Source organism: Protomyctophum bolini, assembly GCF_963924005.1.
Source record: "Protomyctophum bolini genome assembly, chromosome: 16".
In the NCBI taxonomy this organism is placed as follows: Eukaryota; Metazoa; Chordata; class Actinopteri; order Myctophiformes; family Myctophidae; genus Protomyctophum; species Protomyctophum bolini.
This window is the reverse complement of record NC_137877.1, coordinates 23359325-23386952: the sequence shown is the minus strand read 5'-3', so window position 1 is coordinate 23386952 and position 27628 is coordinate 23359325. Positions and strand designations below refer to the sequence as shown.

Sequence of the window (27628 nt, the reverse complement as noted above, 5' to 3'; positions counted from 1 at the left end):
CATGTACCATATACCATCTACCATCTATACGGTTTAGCTCCAATTCCAAGATGACTGCTATATTTTGCATTAACTACACATGGTAGATGGATTTCTGTCTGAGACGGGAATAGAGTTGCTAAACAAGATCATTCAAAGAATAGAGGCGTGTTGATTCCCAGTTGCAAATTGGATTAATTGTTTCAAAGCCTTATCTAATGGACGGCAGAGGATATTACTTCCCTTAGTACTTGTAAGAAAACCAATCATGATACCCAATATGAGAGATGTTTTCCATTTTAGCCCATTCACTGAACTTACATTTCACAATCCATATCAGACTTCAGTAGGTGGAAACCTCATTGTATGTCTATGCAAGACAACATCTGTACCATAGCATAAGGTGAAGAATAACTCACAATTGAGACTAAGAGGACAGACTGACAAATATCCACCCTTACTTTCTAGAGGTTATACCTCATTAAGCACTAGAATCTCTCCAAAATCCCCAATAATTTATTTGAGATCTAGAAAGTTGAGAATCTGGAATAAGATGAATGTTTAAAAAAAAAAAAAGTCTGTCAAAACCTTGGCCATGGCCTCAATACAGATCTGTGTTGTATGGTAGAACAGTATAATACGCCACCTGCTGCTACGAGCCTGCAATCACAAAGTGCACTTGCATCCACCGTTCTAGCACGCATAGGCATCATTACGTTGACACTGTCAATGTTAATGTTGCCTATCTACCGGTACATGTCACAGAATATGGACATGGCATTACATGTAAATACATGTAATGCCATGTCTATTACCGGTATGTGAATGTCTGTTTAGTACGGTTGGACAGCATAGCTGGATGAAATGACGCCACAAATAGTGTGAGGATGTAAATCGGATGTGTTAGTTTGTCATAGAGTTAAGGATAGAGAAAATACATAAAAACATTAAAATTTTATAGATGTATTTTTTTTATTTCCCAGCATTTTTTTTTCTTTTTTTCTGAAAGACTCCAAGAACAAGTAACAGGGGAAAATGTCTGAAGAAATAGTGCGAGAACACTAGGAGGCATGACGCAATTATTCTAAATGTGGTTTCAACATTTTTTTTCTTCTTTTTGCTAATATCTGTACAGAATTCACTACTTTTTAACTACACCGAACACTATGGGAGAGAGGGCCGAGCACTTGACCATCAGACATCGTTTCAACATGTTACTTGCCCCTTTGACCTGGGGAAGGGGGGTGGGGGAGAGGAAAACAAAACAAGGATACCAAAAAATATCAATGGCTTGGCTACCCCTCAAGTCTCAAGGGTTAGTCAGTCACTCGCTTTTTTTTATTTATTTTTTACCAATTAATTATCTGAAAGTTCAACACACAATACAGAATGTTCTAGTCCTGTGTTCATTGGCTTAAAGTCCCTACCCGTTTAAAAAGGCAAATATATTATAAAAAAAATGGTTTTCCTGTTTTATTTATTTGCAGTTTTGCTTTTCTCTTTTTTTTCAAAGGATGCATATATTTGTTTCGATGGGGATTTAAATAAATAGGTTCCTATGGAGACAAAAAAAGGCTAGATTTAGTCACCTTTTTTCATTTCTTTTTTTTGAAAAATTCTACATCAAATGAAAAGCAAAACAAATTATTAAAAATTAAAAAAAATAAACAACAAAGACATATTCCTGTTACACCAAACAAAGCAACAAAAATACTTGTCTGAAATGGAAAAAGAAATGCACTAGTCTAATTACAAAAAAGGTTCAATATCGATTCAATTTGTGAAACCAAATCATATCATCAGGCTCGATTTTCCCTGTCTTTGGAAAAAAAACAGAAGCACACAAAACCGAATATGCTAGCAAGACAGGCCTGGCCGAGTCTTGGGCAACACATACTTTTGCTGATTTGTTTTCTGTGAAATACAAAATGTAAACATTGCAAAATAAATAGTGAAACTTGAGTGATGCAGGACCCATGCTCATGCTCATGACTCCAACACTAAGCTGCTGCAATTGTGTGTGTGTGTGCATGTGTGTGTGTGTGTGTGTGTGTGTGTGTGTGTGTGTGTTTTTCTTGTGTGTTTGTGTGTTTGTGTGTGTGTGTGTGTTTGTGTACACAATTTTGTTTGCATTTTTTTTCTTTTCAAGTGCAAAAGCATAATGACAAAAAGAATTTGCTTGGATTCAAGTAACAGAAAAAAAAAAAAAAAACATACTAATGATACAAATATACTATCTTACAAGGTAGTGATATTCCCAATTTACAAAATGTACATGTATAATATTGACAAATGGGTTAAAATATTTTTTTGATATGCTCGATTCTTGTATAGGTCCTTGTATTGTGTCCCCTTTACAGTGGCAGGGGACTGTGGGGGGCTTTGCATTCGTCCTCTTGGAGGTCTCCGCTTGTCACATTCACCGGTCTGAGCAGAGGCAGATGGAGTGGGGGGGGACACAGAGAGAGAGAGAGAGAGAGATAGAGGGGGAAGGAGAGAGAGGGAGGGAGGGAGGTGTTTGCTATGTAACCTCCATTGCCAACGTCTCTGATATTCCATTCAAAAGTCTCTCTGGCTCATGGTTTTCCCTGGAAAATGAAAAAGGATAAATTGAGTGATTGATTCCGATTGAATACTTCATTAGTCAGAAATGTAAACGGCACATAGTACAGTCGGACATCAAAGCACTCCACCGGTCATCAAATTATTGGCTTAGGAATGCAACATTCGTGCGTTGTAAACTGTAAATCAGCTATTTCCGCAATTTTTTAAAGTATAAAATGACATATGTCAGTAATCTTTGTATATTGTTGTTGCATTTTTTGGTTAACAGGCAAAGAGAAATACATTCTTTATTCATTTGTTCCAATGTTCAATGCCAAAAACAAATAGTCAATCGCAATCATTTGTGTGACAATTAATCGTCAACTTAAATTTGTAATGGTGACAGCCCTAATTCAATGTCCATGCGTTTATACCTGGCGAGGGTGGTGGCGACGGCGCTGGCTGGCGTGACCTTGGGCACGCGGTCCAAGGTGGTGGTGGCCACGGTGGCCAGCTTTAAGGCAGACGGCAGGGGAGCGGAGGGCCGGGCGCTGTGGTGGTGGTGGTGGTGGTGGGTGGCCGGCGACACGGCGCTCACGTGGGACCCCCGGTGGTTGGGCAGAGACTGCGGCGGGGCGGACGAGGAGGAGGAGGAGGGGTGAGCGGGCAGCAGCGGACCAGCGCCGCTGGAGGAAGACGGCCGGCCGCCCACCGCTGTGCCCATCTGAGACTGAGTGGTGCTGGTGGAGTGAGGCGGTCTGGGGGTCCCTGTGGGACACCAAGGAGCTCATGTTAGAAAACAGTGGTTTTCAACATTTTCAAGATTGCATTGCGACACATAGTGAGCTTGTAGATTGGATATTTTCAAAATCAACCACGGTAGGTGAGGCGTAAAGAGCATTAGTTGGCGTCACCGAGCGGACCTGAAGGATAGAGGACACCGTTGACACTGGTTTTGTGGGGTTTGTTCTCGTTGTTGACGTGGCCCAGGGGCGAAGCGTTGATCACGGCCGACGCAGCGAAGTGGGCGCTGGCCGAGTCCAGGGTCTTGGACGTGCCATCGTTGGAGCTGGCGGTCTGACCAGAAAAGAGAAGACAAACAAGTGAAGAACATTAGACATACTTTACACTCCACTTGTCGTCTATAGTAATACTAATCACATCCACAGAAAGCAGACATGTACCAACTAAAGCCATTCGATCCAGCCAATTAACTAGGGCGTGAGCAACAATCCATTCTTTTTTATTACCTTTTGTTTTTTGATTAATCGAGAAGCACTTTTCTCTCTTTTTTGAAACGTGAAAACAATAAATAAGAATAAGATTGTGAAATTAACGTGAAATTAATAACGTACAATAGTTTCATACAAAAGTAGCAAAACATGTGCAACATGCTCTGAGCTTGGAAATCTGCTAGTTGCCATTTTAAAAATCTGTCTTCATATATATATATATATAACATGTTGCACCCACACAAGAGCGTCTGTGTGTGTACCTGTGTGTTGTGGCGTTGTTGCAGGGAGGAATGCTTGGAGGGCGGAGCGGTAGCCTGCTGCTGCAGCTGTGCCAGCTGTTGTTTCTGCATCTGAGCCAGCTGCTGTTGATGGTTGTGGTACTGCTCCTCTGTGATGCCCCCTGGTGGTGGCACAGTGAGAGAACATGCTCAATAAGGTTTTAGCCAAGGCAAAAAAAGAAAAGCTAAAACATGACACTTCCGGAATGACACTGGAATCAGGTTGGAATGGATACCATTAATTAGAATGGGAGAAGTGAACGTGAACTCGGCTTCTGAATGATTCTTTCGCTCCGTGGTCACAGTACTAAATATTGGACCCGATCGTCACAAGCCATACAACTGCCCAACATTTTGTAACTTAACTCAATCCGTGCCGCTGCTATGCAGTATAGTTAATAGAGATACAAATTAAAGATTTTGTTTTGTGAGTGTTTCGAGCCACTGAATCTTATCAAATAAATAACGGTAATGGGTCGGACACACCAAGACTGCATTTCAATAATGTATTCTTGCATTTTGAACAGGAGGCGGCCTTTTTCCCCCCCCCCGACAGCATTCTAGCCGACGGGGCAACGATCCGATCCGCAGCGGGGGGACATTCGCTGCGATGCGAAAAAGCGATGGTCCGACATGCGCTGCTCCCGTGCTTGCGGTTAGGGTTAGGTTAGGATTGAGGTTTCGGATCAATATGCTGTCGGAAAAAAGACCTGCACCCGTCTGGTCTAGGAGTTGTGAATTGACCAAGGCTGACATATGTGAGAAGTTTCAGTGCATGGAATTGCCACGACAGCTCTGAACCTGAATGGTTGACTGGAAGGATACGAACAGGAAAACCACAGACAAACGCCTGACCTCGACTAACTTCTTGTCTCTGACCGAGGCCACAGAATGCAGAACATCTCCATGTACATAAGTAGATATTGTAAGCATGAAATTGCTGTCTTTTGCAGTGTGGTACAGTGCTTGACAAATTGTTTGCACTTCTGAATCAGCAGTTAAGTATTTGCTATAGTTTTGAAAAGAGATGTGCAGGTCAAAGCCAAGCGAAAGACCACGTTTTCTAAGATATGAAAAACAGAAGAACAGACATGCAAGAATCAAAAGTATTGCATTTGAAGTCTATCCATTTGTACCAGTTCTATAGAGCATAGCAGTGGGCGTGATTTTCTGGACCCATTGAAAAATCGGCCATTAATTATTCCCATAGAGATTCTAGGCATAAAATAATAGTATAGTTTTGTGAATCTCAAAGGGAAAAATGAATGGCAGATTTTTCAGTAGGTCCAGAAAACCTATATAATTGAAGTACTTACTTGGTCCCCTCTGTATTCTTATTGATTGAAAGAAGTAGTCACCTGAGCTGCTGTTCTTGACGTTTGGCAAAGGACCCCCGGTCGGCCTGCCGTCCAACGGGGGTCTTCCTGTCCTACTGTCTCCGACGGCCTGACTCTGAGGCGGCCGCGGTCTGAAGCAGCGCCACCTCAACGCCTGGATGTTGCTGAGGATGTCTGCCAGGGAAGATGCGGCAGCCGCACTGGAGGACGACGAGGAGCTTTGAGGGAGCGGGGAGGAGTCTGGCAGGTCAGTGGCTCCGGTGCGGGAGGACACAGGACAAGGGGAGGAGGACAGGACCTCTGGGTCAAGCTGCTTTAGAACTACGTCCAGACCAGATGACGCCCGGTCCAGAACCACCCTGAGAGGGACAGACAGAGAGGGAGCGAGAGAGAGAGAGAGAATATTTAGGATAGCTGAGATTGGTTAATTTAGTTAAATCCTATACACACTTAGACTGTATTTCGAGCAGGAAAAAAAGCCCAACCTAGTGTTTATGTTGCCGGTTAGCCGCTGTTAACCAACATGAGGTCAAACAAATGAATGAAATAAAACGCTGAAGAAGGTCAACGTGCCCATTTCTGCAGATCATTAAAGACTCCTAAACCTTTTCAGAGAGTGCGTTCTTTCGTTGTGTATATTATTGTCAATAATGCCCTTTGAGTTGTATGTATTGCCAACAGACGTTAATGCTTGAATGCCAGCCATCTCGGTATGGCCATAGAACCTACAGGAAAGCAAGTGTTCTGATGAAATTAACCGGTCATTTGTCATTCTGGAAAATGTTTCTCACCGCCTTGTGGCGGTTTGTCACAGCCTTTAGTTTATTTTAGAAGCCAAGCTATAATAAACCTTTTGTCGAAAGGGTTGTATAAAAACCTTGTGACAGCTGCACCTAAAAAGGGAATCCTTGTTAGTTTATTCTCCCCAGCTTTAATATGCTTAAATTCAGCTGTCAGCTTCCGTCGACCGATATGCCAGAATGGTATCCAACAGTCAACGCTGTTAAGGTACTGACCTGCCGCCTCGGCCCATCCGGCGGCGGGCGAGGCCCACACAGCGGCGTGGCACCGACAGGGCAGTGACAGAGTGCCGGTAGCGCAGGGCGTCCTGGCCTGCCAGCTCGGGATGCTCCCATAGCACCCCTGCCTTCTGGTCCACGTGGGGCTGATAACAACCAGCACAGAGGAAGGGGTTAAAAATAATGCACACAAAAGTTCTGAAGATCTAAGATTCGTGCTCAAAACATTTGGCATGCCCTCCCGATGGATGATGGTGGTGGTGATGATGATGAACCGGTGTCCACTATGTGAAGATAAAGACATTCATGCAACTGCGGTTACGGTCTGGAACCGGATCCAACATTGAGGAACCGGAATCGGTTCCGTTACAGTTGGAACTGGTTCCGGATCCGGTTTTATCACACTGTACTTCACACCTGCTGCTATTACAATAGTGTACAAATGCAACAAAATGGTCTTGTAAGGGTCCATTTGGTTCCATTTGTACTCTCAGAGTTACATACCTTATAAGGTGCCATTTTGGAACCCCCTACAGGAATCGTTAAACTCACTCAGGACCAAGGACTTAATTAACGTGTATTTCATGAAATCCCCCATGGCCAAGAATGTGTTTAACCTGTAATTGAGCTTTCTATTAATTAATACTCGTCTCGATCATATGAACCGTAAAGCAGGGCTCTCAGTCGTTCGGCAGATCTGTGCTCGATGCGTTTTGCCTGCAGCCAGATGGAGGCCCGCACACAAAGGTGGGAGCTGCCGGCATATATTGCCCTTTATCTCGGAATTAAGGCTCAGATTGAGCTGGATGAACAAAGCGTGTTGAGGTGAAGGGACTTACAGCGAGGTAGTGACACCCGGCTTTCCTCCTGAAGGCAAACACTCCGTCAGGGTCGTTCTCCTCATCCGGCTCCGATGGGGGAGACTGTGGGTCCAAGAGGCAGACCAAGGTTAGACTACATGCATACAGTACAGCAGACTGTGGGTCCAAGAGGCAGACCACAGTTAACCCATTTTGACCTAAAAATGTCTTCTACATCCTGACAGTTTTCTGAAAAAGCTATGTTTCTATGTCAGTCGTTCTTCGATTTTTCAAAAATAGCAGACCTACAAGCTCGTAGCGCGCCACTCGGTGGCGCGCTACGAGCTTGTAGATCCCGCCCAAAATGGGTTAAAGACTACATGCATACAGTACAACAGACTGTGGATCCAAGTGACAGACCACAGTTAAAGACTACATGCATACAGTACAGCAGACTGTGGATCCAAGTGACAGACCACAGTTAAAGACTACATGCATACAGTACAGCAAAGGGTTTATAAACCCCAACACATTCTCACATATGGGGCATCCCATTATAGTGGAACACAATATTAGCATGTATTGTATCAATATTGTATCTACAAGCTTGCGGATGTGCAGTCCAGTCCATGTAGGTTTTGTGCCGTGGACACACAAAGGATGCGAGTAGAAAGTACGAAAAAATTGATCTAATAGTCTAAAGCCAACATGTGGCATGGTGATGCAGCTTACGCTCTCTTGTAGATCTATTCTTTTTGCAAACGATAAGAGTATAAACGAAACTCTAGCTGTGACGGTAGCAGTGCAGTGTGTGTACTGTGCAATGTGTCAGTGAATAGATGATCCTACTGTTAAGAGATGTTTCTGGACTGGCAAGTCTGACCAGGGAGCCCAGCTAATCAGAATGAGTTCATTTTAATCCCAATTACAAACCAATAGTTAGCCATCTCTTGTCTCTATCCCTTTGCCTCAGGTTTGAACGCGATATATATATATAAAAAAAGATTTGTTGTTGTTGCTCCTCCAACTCAGCAAACCTGAACTTTAAAGGTCATTATTATTTGAAAACGTGACATGAAGCACTGCTGATAGGTATGCAGCCACATAGTGAGAAATGCCCAGGGGACACCACCAGGGGGAGCTCTATGGATCCCATTGGTCCCAGATCCGGCACCAACATGGGGATGAATTCATTCTAGATTTCAAGCTTGCCCCACTACCGTTTTTCAGTAAATATACTTTAACCGCTCCTAGTATTGATTTCTTGTATCGTATTCCTGTATTATGTCTTGGATCATTGGATGAATTGAATACAAAGGACCACAATGGAAACAAGCCCTCAGGACTTTTTGTGTTATCCTTTTAGTATTATATAACCGTACCTTTGTACATTTGCAAACTGTTAATAAAGTATTCAAATTAATCAATCACTCCAACTAGAGCCCGACCCATGCCAGGTTTTGGGTCCATTACCAATCCAGATGTTGGAGTCATTAGACCACAAACACTTTCTTATAAAATAAATTACATTTAATTTGTAAGCAAGTAAATAAAACTACACACAAATAACTGTTTGACAAATGACTTTTTTTTAAATCAAGTATATACAGTATATTAAATCATTATATTAAAAGAACATTAAGTTTAATTATGGTACACAATTAACTAATTAAGATTAACAAGCAAACAATAAAATACACATGAATTGAACTAAATATTTTACCCTATTCAAACAATGTTGAAAATAGCTGATCACAATACAAGTGAGATCAGCTATTCTGAAATATATTTTGACAAGCACGGTTTTGAAAGTGGCTGCATCAGCAATGTAATCAAAAAAGTATTTTTTTCAGTTCGATGAATAGTGGCATACTTGAAATACATGCCCTCGGCAGGAATGACAGCATGTAATAGGGATACAACGTATTTGGGGCTAGAATTGGACTGGGATGCCATTTGGGACAATGCATCTGGTGCATTGAAAAATCCAAATCAATCAATTCATTTGAAGTTTTGTCATAGAGCATTATTAATATGCTCATATAATATATGTACATTATACATACATTATGTAATACCCCAAATTAGGCCTCGAATGGGATTGTCACCTGACCTGTACTGCACAGTCTGTACCCAGGGAACCTTGGGCTCATCTATCCATGCTGTATGGCAAATGTCCAGGGATTTATGTGTCCTGGGGAAAGGCTATAGGGACTTTAACAGACCTAATGGAAGTACGACTGCCAATCGAACCCTTTAAATGATGACTGAGTCAGAATTGTCCCTTGCTGAAAAGTCATGGAAAGTTTGGCTGGCAGGACTTGCAGTAGCCAAAAAGACAACAGTCCAATGCTGTAAATCTCCACAGGACATGTCCAAAACACTACAGAGCATTTTGGACGTTGCTCATCTAGAACTGGAACCGTCTTCAGCTAGAATTAAGGCCTATTCATAGTTGAGTTTTCGGTGAAGAGGTGACCACCAGTCAGAACGGTGGTTTTGATGAAGGTGCTCATATCTCCCACCCTCCATGGCCAACACTCAAATTTGTCCATTGTTTTCCCTCCGCTTTCTCTCTACTGCCCATCTGCCTCTACTATTCTATTCCTACAGATGAACGGGGAGGTGGGTGAACAGGGGGAGCTACTCACGTGGTTCTGACTATACTGCGAGCCGGCAAACCCCACCTCCCCGTTCCACCCACCCCCCCACACACACACAAACACACACACACACACAAACCTACCTCCGTGGTGTTTTGGGAGCTGAGCTCTCATTGGAACTATTATAAAGTATACTATAGCCAGCACAACAACAGTTTCTAGCCCAATCACATTGCCCGGAGCGAGTCTCTGTGAGTAATAACAGAGAGAAGGGCTGGGGAGAGCAGTGGTTTCCTCTTCACCGCCGCTCAGTGACGTCATGTTGTAGTTTTCGGTGATAGCGGTGGTCACCTCATCATGAATAGGCCTTTAGGCACAATTTCACTATGGAAACATCTAATATCAGAGCTGAAAGATCATCTGACTTAATAATGCAATGGATGTGTTTCCGTCCATCTGACGACGTGTCCACACGTCATAGGGAATCCATAGGACGTGTGTACACGTCCTAGAGCATCCTCAATGTTATCAGACGAGAGAGGAAAATTCTGAATTCTTTCCTTTTTTTAATTTTTCAGTCGGACTCTTGGCCACCGTACGCTTTGCTCTTCAGTCATATTAGCTTACCGTTCACTAGCCTGTTAGCACGGCAGAAAGAATGCCTCGTATCTGCTCATCTAGGGCGCTCTCCGTGGTTTTGATCTGATGGATATACTAGCGCTTCATTTCTGCTCCTCATCAGCCTTTCGTTCAAAATATTAAAAGGGGGGGGGGGGAGCTTCTATGGGATGGGATGACGGAAGATAGGTAAAGGGGAAAGATCGGGGCATACTGTCTGGAGTTCAATTATGTTGATTTTGCACTGCTTGAGATGTATATTTGATTTATTGTAAAAAAAATAAAAAAAATAAAAAACAATAAAAATGGAATGAGAAAAAAAAGAGAAATCAAATAATGACACATCGGCTCTAATTCCGACCATCCAGACAAATGCGGTCCGACTTCCACTAACCAGTGGTGCGGGGTAGTCGTCCTCTCCTGAGCTATGGAAGTCGTACTGTTTGATGTCCGCCTTGTTGACGGTGTACTGGCTGGGCGGCCGGCCGGGCCGGCGGGGAGGGTACAGCTTGTCCCGTTTGGTGTACTTCTTCTTTGGCCGGACAAAGTCAAAGGGAAGCTCGTCCTTCACGATCACCTGGTGAGGCAGGCCCGACTTGTGCGTCTGGGGAGGGCAGGAAGAGAATATTGGCATTTCAGTGAGGGTGGTTACAATATTGACAATACCTCAATAACTGAGTATCTGTAGATCGGCAATTTTCTAACAAAGATATTCGGTGTAGAGGAGAAAGAGGCAGGAGATACAACCATGGTATATAGACAGGCCTGTCAAAATTATTAAATAATCGCCTAATCGTAATTATTTTAGATAATCACAATATTTTACCACAATCGTCATAATCATTTCCATGTTGAAGAAATGTTCACATATATTCAAACATTTGTGTGACGACATGTTTTGAGCTTGTAGATCGGCTATTTCCGATTATTATTAGTTATTAAATTATGTTAAGTTATTTGTCATATCTGGCCTGACCTTTTGTTTACGAAGCCTAACAGAAATGTAATTTAAATTCATAATGTTCCAATGTTCAAACTCAATTAATCGCAATTATTTGATAGACAATCATCAAGTACATTTTCATAATTGTGACAGCCCTATACAGTATATACACACCTGTATATAGGGTTTAAGTGGTTAGGTTAATACCCATTGATTTTTACCTTGATTTTGATGTCAGCTTTGTGCCGGTTGCCGTTGGTGAGCGTGACAGGTGCAGTGTAGACAGGCTTCTCAGCCAGAGGCACCGTCACCTCGCTGAGAACCTCTCCGGTATAGTCTCCCATCTGATACCTACAGGAGCACACAGGTAGGGCACAACAGTTTAGCAAACTAATCCATTCCTTTCGGCTTCAGGGGTTGCCACAGTGAATCATCTGCCTCCATCTGACCCTGTTCTCTGCCTCCTCTTCTCTCACACCAACTAACTTCATGTTCTCCTTAATTATTGATAAATCTCCTCTTTGATCTTCCTCTGTAAGGTCTCCTGCCTGACAGTTTCAACCAAACCAAACCATCTCGGTCTGACCTCTGTGGCTTTATCTCCAGAACATCCAACATGTGTTTTCCCTCTGATCTACTCATTCCTGATCCTATACATCCCCGTTACTCCCAGAGAGAACCTCAACCTTTTAGTCTCTGCTACCTCCAGCTCTGCTTCCTGTCTTTGACCTCAGTGCGTCTGTCTCTAAATACAACATAGCTGATCTCACCACCGCCTTGTACACCATCCCTTCTTATCACACCCGACACTTTTGTCTACCCGTTCCAGCTTACACTTGTTTCTTCACCTCTAACCTTTGGTTTCAGCTACAAATGCAGACTGTGCCAATAACCCAGGGAATCAGGGATAAACACAAAAGTGGTAAATTTGCTTAGCCTTTCACGACAACGTGCCAACGTAAGGCAAAGACAAAATAGGACAGTGGAGTGAAATTGTACCATGTCAAGGCATCCCTTTAATGAACATGTACTGGCGAGTGAGTGTGCTTAAAGGACAAGCTGTTAGCGGCTCAGTGAGAGCTGCAGTAATAAATTTGCCAGTGTGACATCTGGTCACTTCTCCACTGGACCAGGACGTCCAGCTGCGTTACAACACACAACACCACAGGACACCAAGCAGAAGAACACCACTCAACAGGGTCTTGAAATTAATCCATTGATTGATCAAATGATTACTATTTCTGATTAATCGAGAATGCATTTTCTTGCGATCTACATCCAATATCACAAATATGTTTGATCGAATATGGAGGCGTGGACAGACAAAGGAACGCCAAATAAGCGGTTGAAGAATGGAACAGCTAGAACAAGGCAGGAAATTTGCATCACTTGATATACAATCCTTAGCCCTATACAAGTATAATATTACCATATTATCCAAAATCCCAGACAATATCTAGTCCCCATTTTCCTCCTGTGAATAAGTAGTTTAAACATTAAAACAACCTTTTGTTCCATTGTCTTTTATGTCTCGCCTTTTATGAAACATCGCTTCGCACAGTGCGCAGCAAACATAACGGCATGATTTCAAACAGCTAAATTGTTGCATAACAGTGACGTCGCTCATTCCCTCCCGTTACACTAGGCGGGATGGTGAGGACAGTGCCAGTCAAATGCCCGAAATACCAAAGTAGAAGAGATCCTGGGCAACCATAAATTGCAGCCCCCCCACCACACTACAGTGTGACGACCAATACTGTGGGCTAGTCTTGCCCCCCCCCCCCCCCCAAGTGGTTGTGAATGTGTACCTCTTCTCCACCAGCTCCAGGGTGAGATGCAACAGCTCCCTCTTGGACTTCTCTCTCCTCTTGATCATCTCCAGTATAGTGACCGTCCGGCTGAACTCCCTCCTCAGCTTCAACATCTTCTCATAAGATGCTTCGTCATTTTTACGGTTCTGGACACAAGAGACAATTTAGATTGTGTGGTTAAAATGTTTGTTACATTTTACACTCTCAGAGTTACAGAGCTGTAAGGGTCTGTAAGCCCCTCAAGGACTCCACTTTGTCCTATAATCTTTTTTAATTACACAATGCTATCAGATCACTACTCTGTCTCGACAGCTAAACAACTTCTGGGTATCGGAATCGGGAAGGAAAAACTTCATATCGGCACATCTCTAGGCGGCACTCACCTTCCTGGTCTGCATCTTCTCTGTGCGGCGCCTGAAGGCCACATAGGCGTCACTATTGGTGGAGCCGTCCCTCTTCTCCTGCTTGATGAGGGGAATGAGCGATGGGCCCCGGCAGTTTTTCCTCTTCCTCACCCAGTAGTCGTACACCGACTTGAGCAAGTAGTCGTCCTCGTTCAGCAGCAGCTTGGCCTCGGGGAGAGACACCAGCTGCAGGATGGGAACAGGACAGTATGTTACAATTTAGGCATTTTGCAGACGCTCTTAATCCAGAGCGATTTACAGTAAGCAACAAAACATGGTAATACATCAAATAAATAAATAAATAAATAGTCATCAAGAATCATACGTAAGCTAAGAACCCAACAGTGGAATATCTACATAAAATGCTATCTAAGTTACATAAGTTGAGCCTTTGCATACGCCTGTAAGGTCATCGAGGCTAGGGCAAGTGCTACAGGCTAAGATGGAGTCTGAAGAGGTAGGTTTTCAGACTACGGCGGAAGATTGGGACTTGGGAGTGAGTCTGCAGTTCTGATTGCAATGGGAAGTGCATTCCATAGTTTTGAAGCCAGAAGGGAAAAGAGTTTAGGACGTGTGGACTGGAGTGTTGTCCCTGCGTTTTTAGTTAATGTACTTCCAGCTTCCCTGCATTGGCTGATCTGAGCGAGCGGGAGGTTTGTAGGGTCCGATCAGACTTGCAAGATATGGGGGTGCCATACCTTTGTTTGCTTTGAAGGTCAGCATGAGTTTTGTGCTCTGTGCGAGCAGTGACCGAGAGCCAATGGAGGGAGTGGAGAAGGGGGAGTCACTAGTAGGGGTGGGTCCCGAACCTCGGGACCAAGTATGTACCGAACCGAACGTGCTTGGCTACCGGGCGGGTACCCATTACAATAATTACATTTTGGTTCTCTCTATTGGTTCCCACACGCTGTCACACGTTATTTATTTATTTTCTACAGTTTTAATAGAAGCGCAGGGAACAGAGCTGATCTACAAGCCTACACCACGTTGCATCAGTTGCATAAGTTCGAAGAGAGGTGGCGAAAAAACAAGAAAAACAACAAATTATAGCCTATTCTGGCAGGCTGGCAGCCCATGTGCATGCAAACCACAGCATGCAAGCCGCCTTTGTTTTCAATGATCCCTCCATTCGCACGTCGGCAAATCCGTTCTCACCTATCGGCCGGAGATGCGTGAGATGCTAATTGGTGTACGCGATGCTAATTGGTGTGTGTGTGTGTGTGTGTGTGTTGCTCTCAAATCTCAGACTTGCTTTTATTTGTTATTGTCAGTAGTTAGTAGTAAGAGAAGTAGCCTGCAACACTGCCCTGGGTAAATACAGAATAGATCTTACGCTATTATATTTAAAATAATCACTATAGGAGAGGATGTTACACTATTCATTATACGTATTATGTCTTAAATTGACATTGAGTTATTTTGTTAAATAATCATTTGACCTCTTATTTAAGTTATTTTATACCATTTTGGAACCGAAATAGGGAACCATTAAGAACCGGAATCGATAAGCAGAACCGGAACCGGATTCACAAAAATCCTAACGATACCCATCCCTAGTCACTAGAGTAGTGTTTCTCAAACTTTGACCTTTCAAGGTCTCCCCTTAAATCTGAAGGTGTACAAATGTAACCGAATTGACCCATTAGGTTAATTTGGTTCCCTTTGTATACTGTCCAGAGTTACAGACTTGCATGTCAATTTAGGCAGCCCTAAAGGAACCCACAGACTCACTGGAATCCACTTTGAGAACCACTGCACACTAGAGTGGTCCTCCACTTCTCTGGGGCTCTGAACCACGAGCACATTTCAAACAATTCTCAAGGACCGTCCAACCCCACAATATAAAGATTGAACACATCGGTACTGACGGGCAGAAACCTCCTATCTCCATAGTCTATGTTTTTGTGTTTCTTTAGTAACATACTAGTCACACAAAAGCTTTAAAAGTAGCAGATCTGCTACATATTGTAAATCTGCACAACAAATAAACGGATTGTGATGTAATGTTAACTACTTTTGCTAGGGAATTCAACAACTTATTATTTTCATTACTGTATATATTTCAATAACCCTTCTACGCTTCCTCCTTTAATTTGTTATTCACCAGTAATTTTGACTTATTCCTGCTCCTAGCTTAGGTTGGCAATTCACCAGTAAATTAAGATAAAAATATGGAGGTATATTGCTGAATTTTGTAACTGAACGAGAAGAGGTAGAGAAGATAGAAACAACATTGGGATGTGATCAATTTAAATATATTGTGACATCATGTTATAAAGTCATATATTGGCATGGCACTGCTTGTTTGTTTACATGGATAGATGGCATACCTGGTTGGTGCTGGCCTTTTCCAACCTGTCCACCATGACCTCAAACTGCAGTGGTTTGATCTCCATCTTGCGGTTGAGCCGGTTGAGGAGTGTCTCGTCCTCCGAGTCCATGTCATAGTCCGGCTGCTCATTGTCCAGACCCAGAGCTTTAGGGGGAGCAACACAAGAAGAGTCAGGAGGAGTGACCAGCAGCATATAGACAACTACTGATCATCAGGAGAACCCTAAAGGGTCCATTTGGTTTACTAGTGTAAATTGTATTGAAACTTGTTATCTAGTGGATAACTGACAAAGTTGGCTTTCTCGCATCAAGAATACTTGTTTCTTGGCCATTCACAATAAATGCAGAGATCAATGAATCACAGCTCCTTAGAGAAAAAAACTACAGTATGCACAATCCTATATTCTTATTTGTTGTTGCCTTTGTATGGTGCATTTAATTTACTTCCGTTTACTGGAGAGAAAGGAAACCAAGCTGGAGGACATAAATTAATATGAGACAAAACGGGGGTCGGATTCGAGCCTGGGTCACAAGGAGCATTAGCTATGGTTTGCCTGCAGCCACCTGGCACCCCTGCGCTATCCTCCATTAAAACCCACCCTTTCCCATAGCCACTACATTGTTGAGTAGTACCTTAACAAAGAGCACTTCAGGTCAGGGTAACTAACTACAGATCAAATGTTCACAGTCCACACCTTGAGTAGCAACAGGCAGCCCCAAATAATAGGCAAATCTGACATTCTGTGCAAACTCTTGTTTTAATTACAAAGTAGCCCGAGTCGCCCGACGTGGCATTAGTTTAGATTTTAATTACAACTGACATAATATGCGACAACAAATCAAAACAAACTTGACCTTGGTGGATTTGATGCACCGTGCCATAACATGGACCATTCATTAATTGAATTCATTCAACCACCTCAAGCAATCATCACCAAATCCATTACAAGGCCACTGTAGCATACTGTGGGAACAGCGGAACACAGTACTACAGTGTGTTATATCAACTCCCACAGGCACAGTGTACCTACAGGTCCACCACATTTAGCACATTCATATGAGTCATTTATGTCATAATGGTGTCACATTATTATTATACTTAAGTATTTGCCATATATTCTTGGTATAAAAATTATATCTTAGCAATATACAGTGCACCCGGAAAGTATTCACACTCCTTCACTTTTACCACATTCTGCTTTGTTACAGCCTCATTTCAAAATGGGTTAAATTCGTTTTTTTTCCCACATCAATCTAAACACAATGCCCCATACCCCAAATATTTTGTTAATTTATTAAAAATAAAAAACTGGAAAAACACATGTACATAAGTATTCACACTCTTGACTTGGTACTAAGTTGAGGCACCTTTGGCAGCAATTACAGCCTTACGCCTTTTTGGGAATGATGCTACAAGCTTGGCACACTTGAATTTGGGGTATTTTCCCCCTTCTTCTCTGCAGATCCTCTCAAGCTCTGTCAGGTTAGACGGGGAGCGTCGCTGCACAGCTATTTTCAGGTCCTTCCAGAGATGCTCAATGGGGTTCAAGTCTGGGCACTGGCTGGACCACTCAAGGACTTTCACAGAGTTGTCCTAAAACCAATCCTTCGTTATCTTAGCTGTGTGCTTGGGGTCGTTGTCCTGTTGGAAGGTGAAATGTTGACCAAGTCGGAGGTCCTGAGCACTGTGGAGCAGGTTTTCAACCAGGATGTCTCTATACACTGCTCCATTCATCTTTCCCTCTATCCTGACAAGTCTCCCAGTTCCTGCGGTTGAAAATCATCCCCACAGCATGATGCCACCACCATGCTTCACCGTAGGGATGGTATTTGCCAGGTGATGAGCGGTGCCTGGTTTCCTCCAGACCTAAGCCTCTCCTCAATAAAAGGCACATGACAGCCGGGCGTCACAGCGCGCAGAAGGCACCTAAACGACTCTCAGACCATTAACAAGATTCTCTGGTCTGATGAAACCAAAATAGAGCTTTTTGGCCTGAATGCCAAGCGTTACATCTGGAGGAAACCAGGCACCGCTCATCACCTGGCAAATACCATCCCTACGTTGAAGCATGGTGGTGGCAGCATCGTGCTGTGGGGATGTTTTTCAACGGAAGGGAACAGGGAGACTTGTCAGGATAGAGGGAAAGATGAATGGAGCAGTGTATAGAGACATCCTGGTTGAAAACCTGCTCCACAGTGCTCAGGACCTCCGACTTGGTCAACATTTCACCTACCAACAGGACAACGACCCCAAGCACACAGCTAAGATAACAAAGGATTGGTTTAAGGACAACTCTGTGAAAGTCATTGATTGGCCCAGCCAGAGCCCAGACTTGAACCCCATTGAGCATCTCTGGAAGGACCTGAAAATAGCTGTGCAGCGACGCTCCCCGTCTAACCTGACAGAGCTTGAGAGGATCTGCAGAGAAGGGGGAAAATACCCCAAATTCAAGTGTGCCAAGCTTGTAGGATCATTCCCAAAAAGGCTTAAGGCTGTAATTGCTGCCAAAGGTGCCAAAGAGTGTGAATACTTATGTACATGTGTTTTTCCAGTTTCTTATTTTTAATAAATTAACAAAATATTTGAAAAACCTTTTTTAACTTCATCATTATGGGGTATTGTGTGTAGATTGATGAGGAAAAAAACTAATTTAATTAATTTTGAAATGAGGCTGTAACAACAAAACATGTGGTAAAAGTGAAGGAGTGTGAATACTTTCCGGATGCACTGTCTATGATCTAGTAAGTTTTGTGCATTATATATTTTTTATTAACCACTTAAGCTTTATTTAAATACTTTGCCATTCAATAGTAGACGATGTGCAAGCCCACAAAAATATGGATACCAGGTTGACAATGGTCAAACCTACAATCCTCAAAGAAGAGGAAGAACATCCACACACCAGTTTGTAGAGCTCCGAGACCTACTTTATTTTATGACAACGAATATATATATATATATATATATATATATATATTCGTTAAATAAAGTAATCTCTACAAACTGGTGCGGATGTTCTTCCTCTTCTTTGATGTTTGCCTTGATGCCTGACATCCAGCACATGGCCCGAATATAGGCATTGAGATGTGCACACAATCTTCTCTGTGAACAAACCTACAATCCTGCCAGTGTCAGTATCCTGGCCACTGACTGACAAAACTGAAGCACACTGCCATGGCGTTACCAGTGGAATAGTCTTGTGTAGCCAGACAACTATTCCACGATCTCCGAATGCTATATAGTCTGGAACTACACCTCCCGAAAGCAGAGAACGTAAACTGTCGTCATTTCCGTTCACAGAAATATATTTTTAAATATCTTTACATATTTTGGAATTTGGATTTCCGATAAGCAGGAGCCTATATATGCTTTGATTATTTAGATTTATACATTAGGCCAGATTTGCGCGACTGTAAAGACTTCCGACTCATGGAAGCATTTGACAATTGTGGGAGGCAACAGACTGGCTCAAGGTTGTACTTTGTTACATCTTGTGTAACTTATTTTGGTTGGCTCACAAGACTACCAGTGGACAAGACATCTGAGAAAACTGAACTTACGCTGTATGTGCATGAGCTGCTTGGGAACCTTCAGCTCGCCTTTGTACAGGCGGTCATAGTAGGTGATGTTGCTCTCGGCCTCTGGCACCGGGATGACCATATGCTCCTTCTTCTCCCTGTACACCTGCTGGGCAGACATGGCCCTCTGGAGGTGGTGCTCCTGGGGAAGACAACGGAATACCCACCGTTAGCCGTGATACAAGAAAGGTGTGTACAACCTAGTCGGACCACCCGGTCAAATCTGGCGACTTCGGAACAGTCGCCACCAGGTATTCCTACCGGTAACCTCTGTAAAACTATGCCTAAACCTAACCTTATTCCTTTTTTTTTTTAATAATATTTGTTTTATTTGGAAAGTGCAATACAATACATATAGCATTTTTACATATGACACAAGAGCAGTTCCCAAGATTTCTTCTTTTTTTTCACCCCTCTTCCCTCCCTCATCCCCCCTCCATGTGGCACCAACTCCAATGTCTCTGTATAGTCCTTTTTCTACATATGACATCAAGTCCACACTCAAACAGGGACAGACAAGGCAATATCACTTCAGGTTGTACATTTCAGGAGGACAAAAATAAAAGAGTGGGCGGAAAAAGACAGACAAAGGAAACAAAAAGACAACAACAACCGAAAAAGAAAAAAAAAACGAAAGTATATACATTTATGCTGAGGGGGACAAAAACAATATAGCTTTGGTCTTCGACCACGAGAGGAGGAGAGGTGTCTTATACATTTTATACAATCATACAGCAGGCAATGAACCAGTGAGATCACACGAAGTCCGCTCTCAGGGGGGCAATGTGCACTATCCAGTTGTTCCAAATTTGGTAGAAATTGTCTAATCTAGTTCTTAACATGTATGTTAATTTTTCCATTGTGAACATATCTAGGACTATTCCATGCCAATCGTCCATTGTGGGTGTGATTGGGGATAGCCATCTTCTTGTTATTGACTTTTTGCTGGCTGCCAAGAGCACCTGCAGTAGCTTTGTGTATCTCGACTGGTTAAGACATTCAATGTGGCCCAGGTACAGGGTTGTGAAGTTGAAAGGTATTGGAGTATTAAATACTGAGCACAGTGATTTGTGAATACTTAACCTTATTCCTAAACATAAGCTTAGTAAAATGATTCTTAAACCTAACCTTATTCCTAAACGCAACCTCAGTAAAACTATGCCCAACTCTAAACGTATTCTTTACCGTAACTTCAGTAAAACTATGCCTAAAGTACCTAATCTTATTCCAATACGTAACTTCAAAATTATGCCTAGTAAGTAAAGTAACCTTATAACCGCAGGTGTTGACACTAAGGTCTCAGAGGCACTTGCCCTCTGAGATGATAGGTCAAATGAAATGTAAAACTTTTTTTTCCCTCAGTAAAACCAAACCGTCGGCGTAACCTCAACAATGCCTAACACTTTACCTATTCCCAGAGCCAGTTACGATGTTGAGGGGGCAGAAACCAAGTGCCCGAGCGCTGTTCATGCAGCCTGAACTGAGACAAGATGGAGTTGGAAATACATTGTTTTCAACGAGGGCGGTGTAAATTAGAGCTATTTTAATCACCGTTTTAAAGTATTGTACAGTAACAACTAAAGTCTCTTTAATGTTTATGTTGTACGATTACTACAAAACAATCTAAAATAAAAAGGAATTAAGGCTGCGCTGTTGCCTGAGTCCAATGCATTTCTGCCTACTTCCGGTCCAGGACTTGTCCCAGTTGGTTGTCCCCATTCTCAATAGAAGTCTACAGTATGTAGGAGAGCCGCCATTGGACTGGCCCCATGAAGTGAACACAGTTTGCGTAACTTTGTCTATATCTAAGGCAATGCCTATTCCCAACCTCAGTCAAACCAATATAAGAATCGCTGTTACCTTTTTTAATTACTTATCTCTGTAGGCCAGTGGTTTTCAAACTTTTTCATGTCAATGACCCCCAAATTGATATGTATTTGGCCACAGCCAAGACGCCCATCTGAAAAATATTTTACGACCCCAATACCAGATTTGTGACTTTTTAAAATATATATCTTAGCTTGTAGATCTGCTATTTTCACATGGCTGATATAACCAATTTTGATGCCAAGAACAATTCTTTCTGGGGGGACACATGGAACCCCCCCCAACAGACATAAATAGTACCGGTGCATACCATACATAGCTATTAGAACATGGCCACTTGTTTTTCTTTATTCACCATTAGTTTACAGGACTGTTGCTGTAAATATTGTTCATATGTTTTTTTAAAGGGCAGAAATTCATTACAGACAGTCTGCTTGAATTAAAATAATATGATGTTTTGCTCTGGCTCCTCATCTCAAAACATAGTCAGTGACCTATGTAAAGCTTTCATCTTATAGAACACTTTAATTACAGATGTGACTACACATTTTATTGTAGAATAAATTGCTGTGTTCAAGAGCATATCAGCAGCACCAAAGTGGTACAACGTGACTATGTAAAGGGGAGACAAGAGTGGTCTTTCCCACTGTGTGAGTGGGGCTCCCCAGACAAACACACACACACACACACACACACACACACACACACCACTTTGAGAACAACACACGTCTGCTCAAAAAAATCTGTTAGTAAATGTTATCGTATATATATTGCCAAGACTCCAATCTGTATGCTATATTCAATCAACACTGCTTTGTTGAAACTGAATGATCACTCCTTTTAGAAAACGTGGTGGGACAGCCAAGAAGTTCAGGTTTGACAAAGTTGTGTTGTGACATCAAAAAGTTGACATTATGAGACACTATGCAGCTTGCTAGCTAGATTATATCTGGCGATGAATGGGAAATGAAACTTCTACATTTGAGCTGCTGATATGTTCATTTATCAGCTAGCAAAGTATTGATAATGTGTTTTGCCCGCCAATGCGGTTTGTTGACTGACAGATCCCGTCAGCCACAGACAGTTGACAGACATAACTGACTAGCATTTGGCTAACGTCTAGCAGAGCTAAACGGCAGCCCAGTTAATATAATCAGTAGGAACGGTGTATATCGGTGTTACAACGAAAATGGTACCCTGTGGAATGTGGCAGGACTGTGTGGAAGCTCAAGGGCGAGAACTGTAATCCTTTTTCACAATATTCGATAACAGCCCATTGATTACTTTATTAGGCTCACAATATGTGACGGTTGTGACCTCACCAGACCAGACTCTAAACTACAGCAAATAACCCCCACAATTGTTGTGTGACCTGCTACTATCATCCTAGCCCTACAAGCAGAACCCAATGCTACTGAAGTTTCTGACATTTTTGAGCATCCAAATTTCAGAAAAGCTTTACGGAGGGTTCCGAGAGGGGCTACTATCATCTAATCATCCCACCTTTGTGCCACAACAAACCATGGCAGTCTAATTTATTTTATTTAAAAAAATAACAGCGACCTCTTTCGCCACACAATTTTATAAGTAAACAATGCCGGTGCAACCAGTGCGAAGCACGCCTTGTTCAGCTGTCTGCGTCGCCAGTCGCCAAGAGAACTACGCAAAAACATCTACGTCACAGACACAAGGAAGCACCCAAGTCTCCGTGGCGTTACGCCAATGGAGTACCGTTGACGTTATTACGCTACGCACATAGAGCAAAATCAGAGGGCCCGATCGTCGCTAGCACACAACGTACGTCGGAAACAGTGCGTAAACGGTACGTGCATACCGTTGGCCCACTCAGGCGCCCGGATCATCCCCAGATTATATTTATTTTAAAGCATTAAACATACCAATTCCTCTTCTTTTTCCATCCCCGTTGGCATTTGCGGCACCGCCCGGTTGATAGAGACGCAGTCATTGAGATCTGGAAGGTCTCTGTTGCGGTAAACGGGGAGAGGTTTGGCGGCGTCTAGCGCTCGCGCTCGGAACGATAATTTACTCATTGTTTGCGCCCTATCGTCTAATCACACAGAATACCGAGGAAACATGAATCCCCCCAGCCGGAGTTGAGATCAAAATAGCAGTATAAATCCACCGCGGAAACGGCCGTTTCCACGAAATCAGAGCTCATCGGTTTCCCCTCCCTCGAAATTGCGTGCGAAAAGCCATTTCTGGTGAGGTTTAGCTCGACGTATTGGCTATTTTCCTCGGCCGGTCTGCTCTCTGCGCCATGGAAAACATGGCGGACATGTCCACACTGTAGCGGCGGAGCAATCCCGTCAGCCAGTGCGACGCGTCTGAAAAACATGGGGCCGTTGTGAGCTGCGTGCGCAGCTTCATACAACATGTATGAACACAATGATGATGATGGCACTCATGTTATACTAAAGTTATGTCTGTGTATTATTTATTACTGAACATCCTGATAATACACATTTTATGTATTTGCTTTGCTGCAATTCCAAACTCTGGCTTCACTCACTGCCTTATCACACCCAGTAAACCCTGCTGCTTATGCACCTGTCTAAAATACATTTACATTGCTTTTAATTAATTCATCTTTGGAGAACATTGATTTATAAAGTAAGAAATAAAAAGAAGCAGTCATGCAATTATACTGCTCATTAGATCAAAACGGTATTGGGATAAATCATAAATTTAGCTACTTGAGGTCAATTACAGAGGCCCTTATAATTGTTACAAATTACACATTGTGCTTCTGATAGTGATATAGCTAATCTGACTTCAGTGCACATCAAGTGGTGAAATAAATTGAATAGCCTAGTATAGTAGGCTACTCAACAGTGCAGTTCAGACAAGAATAATAAGGTCAATCTATGTTCAATTTGTATTAATGTGTTATAATAGTAGGCCAGATCTTGGGTGTAGTAGTAGTTATAGACTACGGGGAGTCTTTATTATTTATGTTTAATGATACATTTATCATTAAATACATGAACATTAAAATGACATGAGAAAGAAAGAATAAATCACAGAACATTTCATAAATGTTGTACATTACTACATTACTACATTGTAGTCTATATCTGGCTGCAAGTTTATTTACAGGCAAATTGAAAAGATTTCACGAGTGAGAATGGGTATGTTAGTGTAATAATAAAGACAAAATAGCATTACATGAGTGATACTTTTTTATTATAAAATAAAAAAGAATACATTTTTGTTGTCGATTCATAAAACAGATTTGGGAACCGATTCCACAGGAACATTTTTCTTTAACAAAATATAGGCATAACAGCCACTGTTCTTGTCCTGTAAGATCAGGCAGTTTTCACATGTTTAAAACATTTGGTGATACTTGAAATGTGAAGAATTTTTATATTTACGGATGCTGTTCCATTAAAATGACATGAGAAAGAAAGAATAAATCACAGAACATTTCATAAATGTTGTACATTATAGCCACTTAGGTAGAAGAAATTATTTACAATATAAATATTGTTTTTACACAGCACCACCTGCCACACAACATTAGTTAACTTATAACATTCATTTGAACATATAGCAAAAATATTTATTTAATATTCATTTAAACTCATAACTGCGAAGAGAGCAGACACTACAATTCAGTGGAAGTCATTCAGTGTTTCCATGCGCATCCATATTTCATTATTATATGATGATTTATTCAAGTACTCACTTTGTTAATTAACTGTTTAAGCATATCCTTATTACTTAACTCTTTATCTGAATGGTATAGGGCTCAGTCTTCAATTCAGAACACGGCATCACTTTCTTCATACACATTTTGGCAAAAAGTTATCCCCCAAATCCCATTAGAATGCCATGTCTGAGTTTGATGTGACCTTGCAAAGACAGATAGCATTAGCATAACAGCATCACAGCCAATCCTGGTCAGGCCTACTGATTCCTTTTATTGTTGTTTATTGAGGTCTGTGTACGTTATTTTACATAGTAATACTTAGAATATACTTTTTACTGTATATTTTAAATAGGATAAGAGGATCCATATACACAGCTTTAATTAGACCTTAGCCAGGTTATGAGGCAACATCCAGACTACTTTGTACACACTCAGAAAAAACACATACATGGACAAGAGCCAGGTTAAGCTGAACTGGCCACAAAATAAATTGTACAATATGACTGCCTTTGCTACCCCCACTGGCAATTTCACAAGAAAACAATAAAATGTAACTTTGGGTTTTATTCACAAACTGACAGCCACCTTCTTAACAGCCTTCACAATGGGTGAAGTTATAGGTGGTAGTACCAGTATTATTTAGTTCACCCAAAAAAATCAATACACACCCCATGAAGCCTTGAATTCAATTCATGGCGATTTATTTTAAGTCAATAATGTGATGACCGGCGGAGTCGGTAATTACTTTAAGGCCACTGGTTTTCTCAAAATTATATATATATCTTTTTCTTCTTCTTCTCTAAGGCTTTTTAGAATGTATAACTCTTCTTATTGCTAATCATTATCCTAATCCTTAGCAGGCTGCCATCATCTAAAATAAAAAACTAAATGTATTTATTTTATGCACCATTGCCATTCTTGCCAAGGAAATGGATGAAACATTAGACTGTCATTTATTAGTGTATATTTGTCTATGGACTTTGAGATATTTAATGTTTTGCCAACTATCTTAGACTTTAAGGTAGCCTATCTGGAATTGTGGCTTTACCAACCCAAAACACAGAAAATACACAATTTGATAAAAAATGCGAAGCCTGTGGAATGTCCTTCTTCTTTCATAGTTGTTTACAACAATAACCCAGTACCGGTGCAGTGCAGATAGTTTCAGATAAATGTAAACATTTGCACCGCAATTCCATCAAATGGTAGCAATTTTGCAGTTTTGAGGTAATATTCTAGAAATCTTTTTTATACAGTAGCAGCCTGGTGCAAAGAGTCTGCTCAAAACTGATAAACCAAGCATGACTACACAAGAATGACCATATTTAATTAAATATGTTAAACCTATAGAACAGCTTAGACAGCTAACAGTTATAACATTGTTGTATCAGGGTTGAATAAAGTGAAGGTTCAGTTCAGAGAAAATTAAAGCACACTATTGTGCTAAAAATCATTGGTCAAAGTAATATTTAAATGTTGATTGTGCCTTTAATTGTCTTTGTCATGCCCTGTATTTGAGGAAAATATTTCTATCCTTGTTAACATACATTTGGACATGGGATCCAAATCTCAGGGGAAAGTGCTGTCCCATCCCTTCATTCCTGAGAAATGGATGATTTTATCGTTTAAATAAATGTCCATTAGAAAACAACACAGTACGGCTCAAACCTGTCTGAGACAAACGTAACTCCTCCAGTCTTTAATATAATATATTTTGGATTGATGCCAATTAAACATTTCCACAACTAGGATTTCTTAGGACTTAGTATGGTGTTCTGGAGACTTCATAGAAATGGTCTGTGCAGAAAAAACTATTACCTGATGGTCAGGAATTTATTCCAAGATTGGCCATTTGACTGATAATCCCGGCCATTTTGGTTAATGCAATTAAACATATTTCCGTAAGTGGGATTTCTTGGGACTTTTAATATGTTGTTCTGGAGACCTCATAGAAATGGTCTGTGAAGAAAAAAATTATGTTACAATTAATTTCACGTGAAACGCTAGTTTGCTTGGACTAATAGCAAGCACAACATCCCAACCCAGGATCTTAAAGATGGTAATTTTATGCCTTGACATTTTACAGTAGGTACCGGATAGACGATAGAAGATTGGATTGTATTCTTGCCAAAACCAACAGTAAAATCCTCAGTGTTCATTTAACTCAAGAGTGCAGAAATGGAACCAAATAGCCCCTCATGAGGATTTTACTGTGCACATTATTATGTCTGGATTTGAAAGGTGGACAATGGCATTCTGATGCAATTAGCTTCATCTATTCACTCCTAAACCAACGTTGGCTCAACTAAACACTTAGGAGCATCTGTTCTCAACCCGTGGACGTGGGTCATGTTCGCACATGATTTTGGGGCACCCCCCAGTTTTTGTGTGTTAGGCTGCGCAACAGTGACACTTGGTGGTGAAAACCAAACAACGCTATTTTCGTGCTCTGACAGACTGACCCAGTCCGCCAGGGACCCACAAAGCTGTCTAGGAGTGGTTGCACCACTCAAATGAAATGAAATTAAAATGTCTATTATGCATCAAAAGTAATCAACACACTATACTATATAGACTGAATTGTGAAATATAACGGAGGCAAACTTTAAAAAAAAAATAGACGATAGAAAGCACGAAATGCCATTGT

At 41.7% G+C, this 27628-nt stretch overlaps 1 protein-coding gene across 1 annotated transcript; it reads right to left on the bottom strand.

The window, feature by feature from the left end:
* Positions 1-932: 932 nt before the first annotated feature.
* On the bottom strand, positions 933-23599 carry epc2 (enhancer of polycomb homolog 2). The gene is made up of 14 exons (XM_080785780.1): positions 23207-23599; positions 19464-19623; positions 15902-16047; positions 13551-13757; positions 13165-13313; positions 11578-11707; positions 10808-11017; positions 7232-7315; positions 6390-6538; positions 5395-5732; positions 4019-4158; positions 3447-3600; positions 2958-3291; positions 933-2567 (listed from the first exon to the last, which is right to left on the bottom strand). The coding sequence occupies exons 1-14, from the start codon at positions 23357-23359 to the stop codon at positions 2501-2503; spliced, it is 2421 nt and encodes an 806-aa protein (XP_080641906.1). The 5' UTR covers positions 23360-23599; the 3' UTR covers positions 933-2500.
* Between the last annotated feature and the right edge of the window lie 4029 nt (positions 23600-27628).

Excerpts from the sequence above, each read along its gene's own strand:
- epc2 (XM_080785780.1), bottom strand. The coding sequence starts at position 23,359 with ATGAGTAAATTATCGTTCCGAGCGCGAGCGCTAGACGCCGCCAAACCT. Across the intron at positions 13,758-15,901 it reads AAAAGGCCAGCACCAACCAG|CTGGTGTCTCTCCCCGAGGC; the intron begins GTATGCCATCTA and ends CCCATCCTGCAG. Across the intron at positions 3,601-4,018 it reads AACAACGCCACAACACACAG|ACCGCCAGCTCCAACGATGG; the intron begins GTACACACACAG and ends TTTTCTGGTCAG.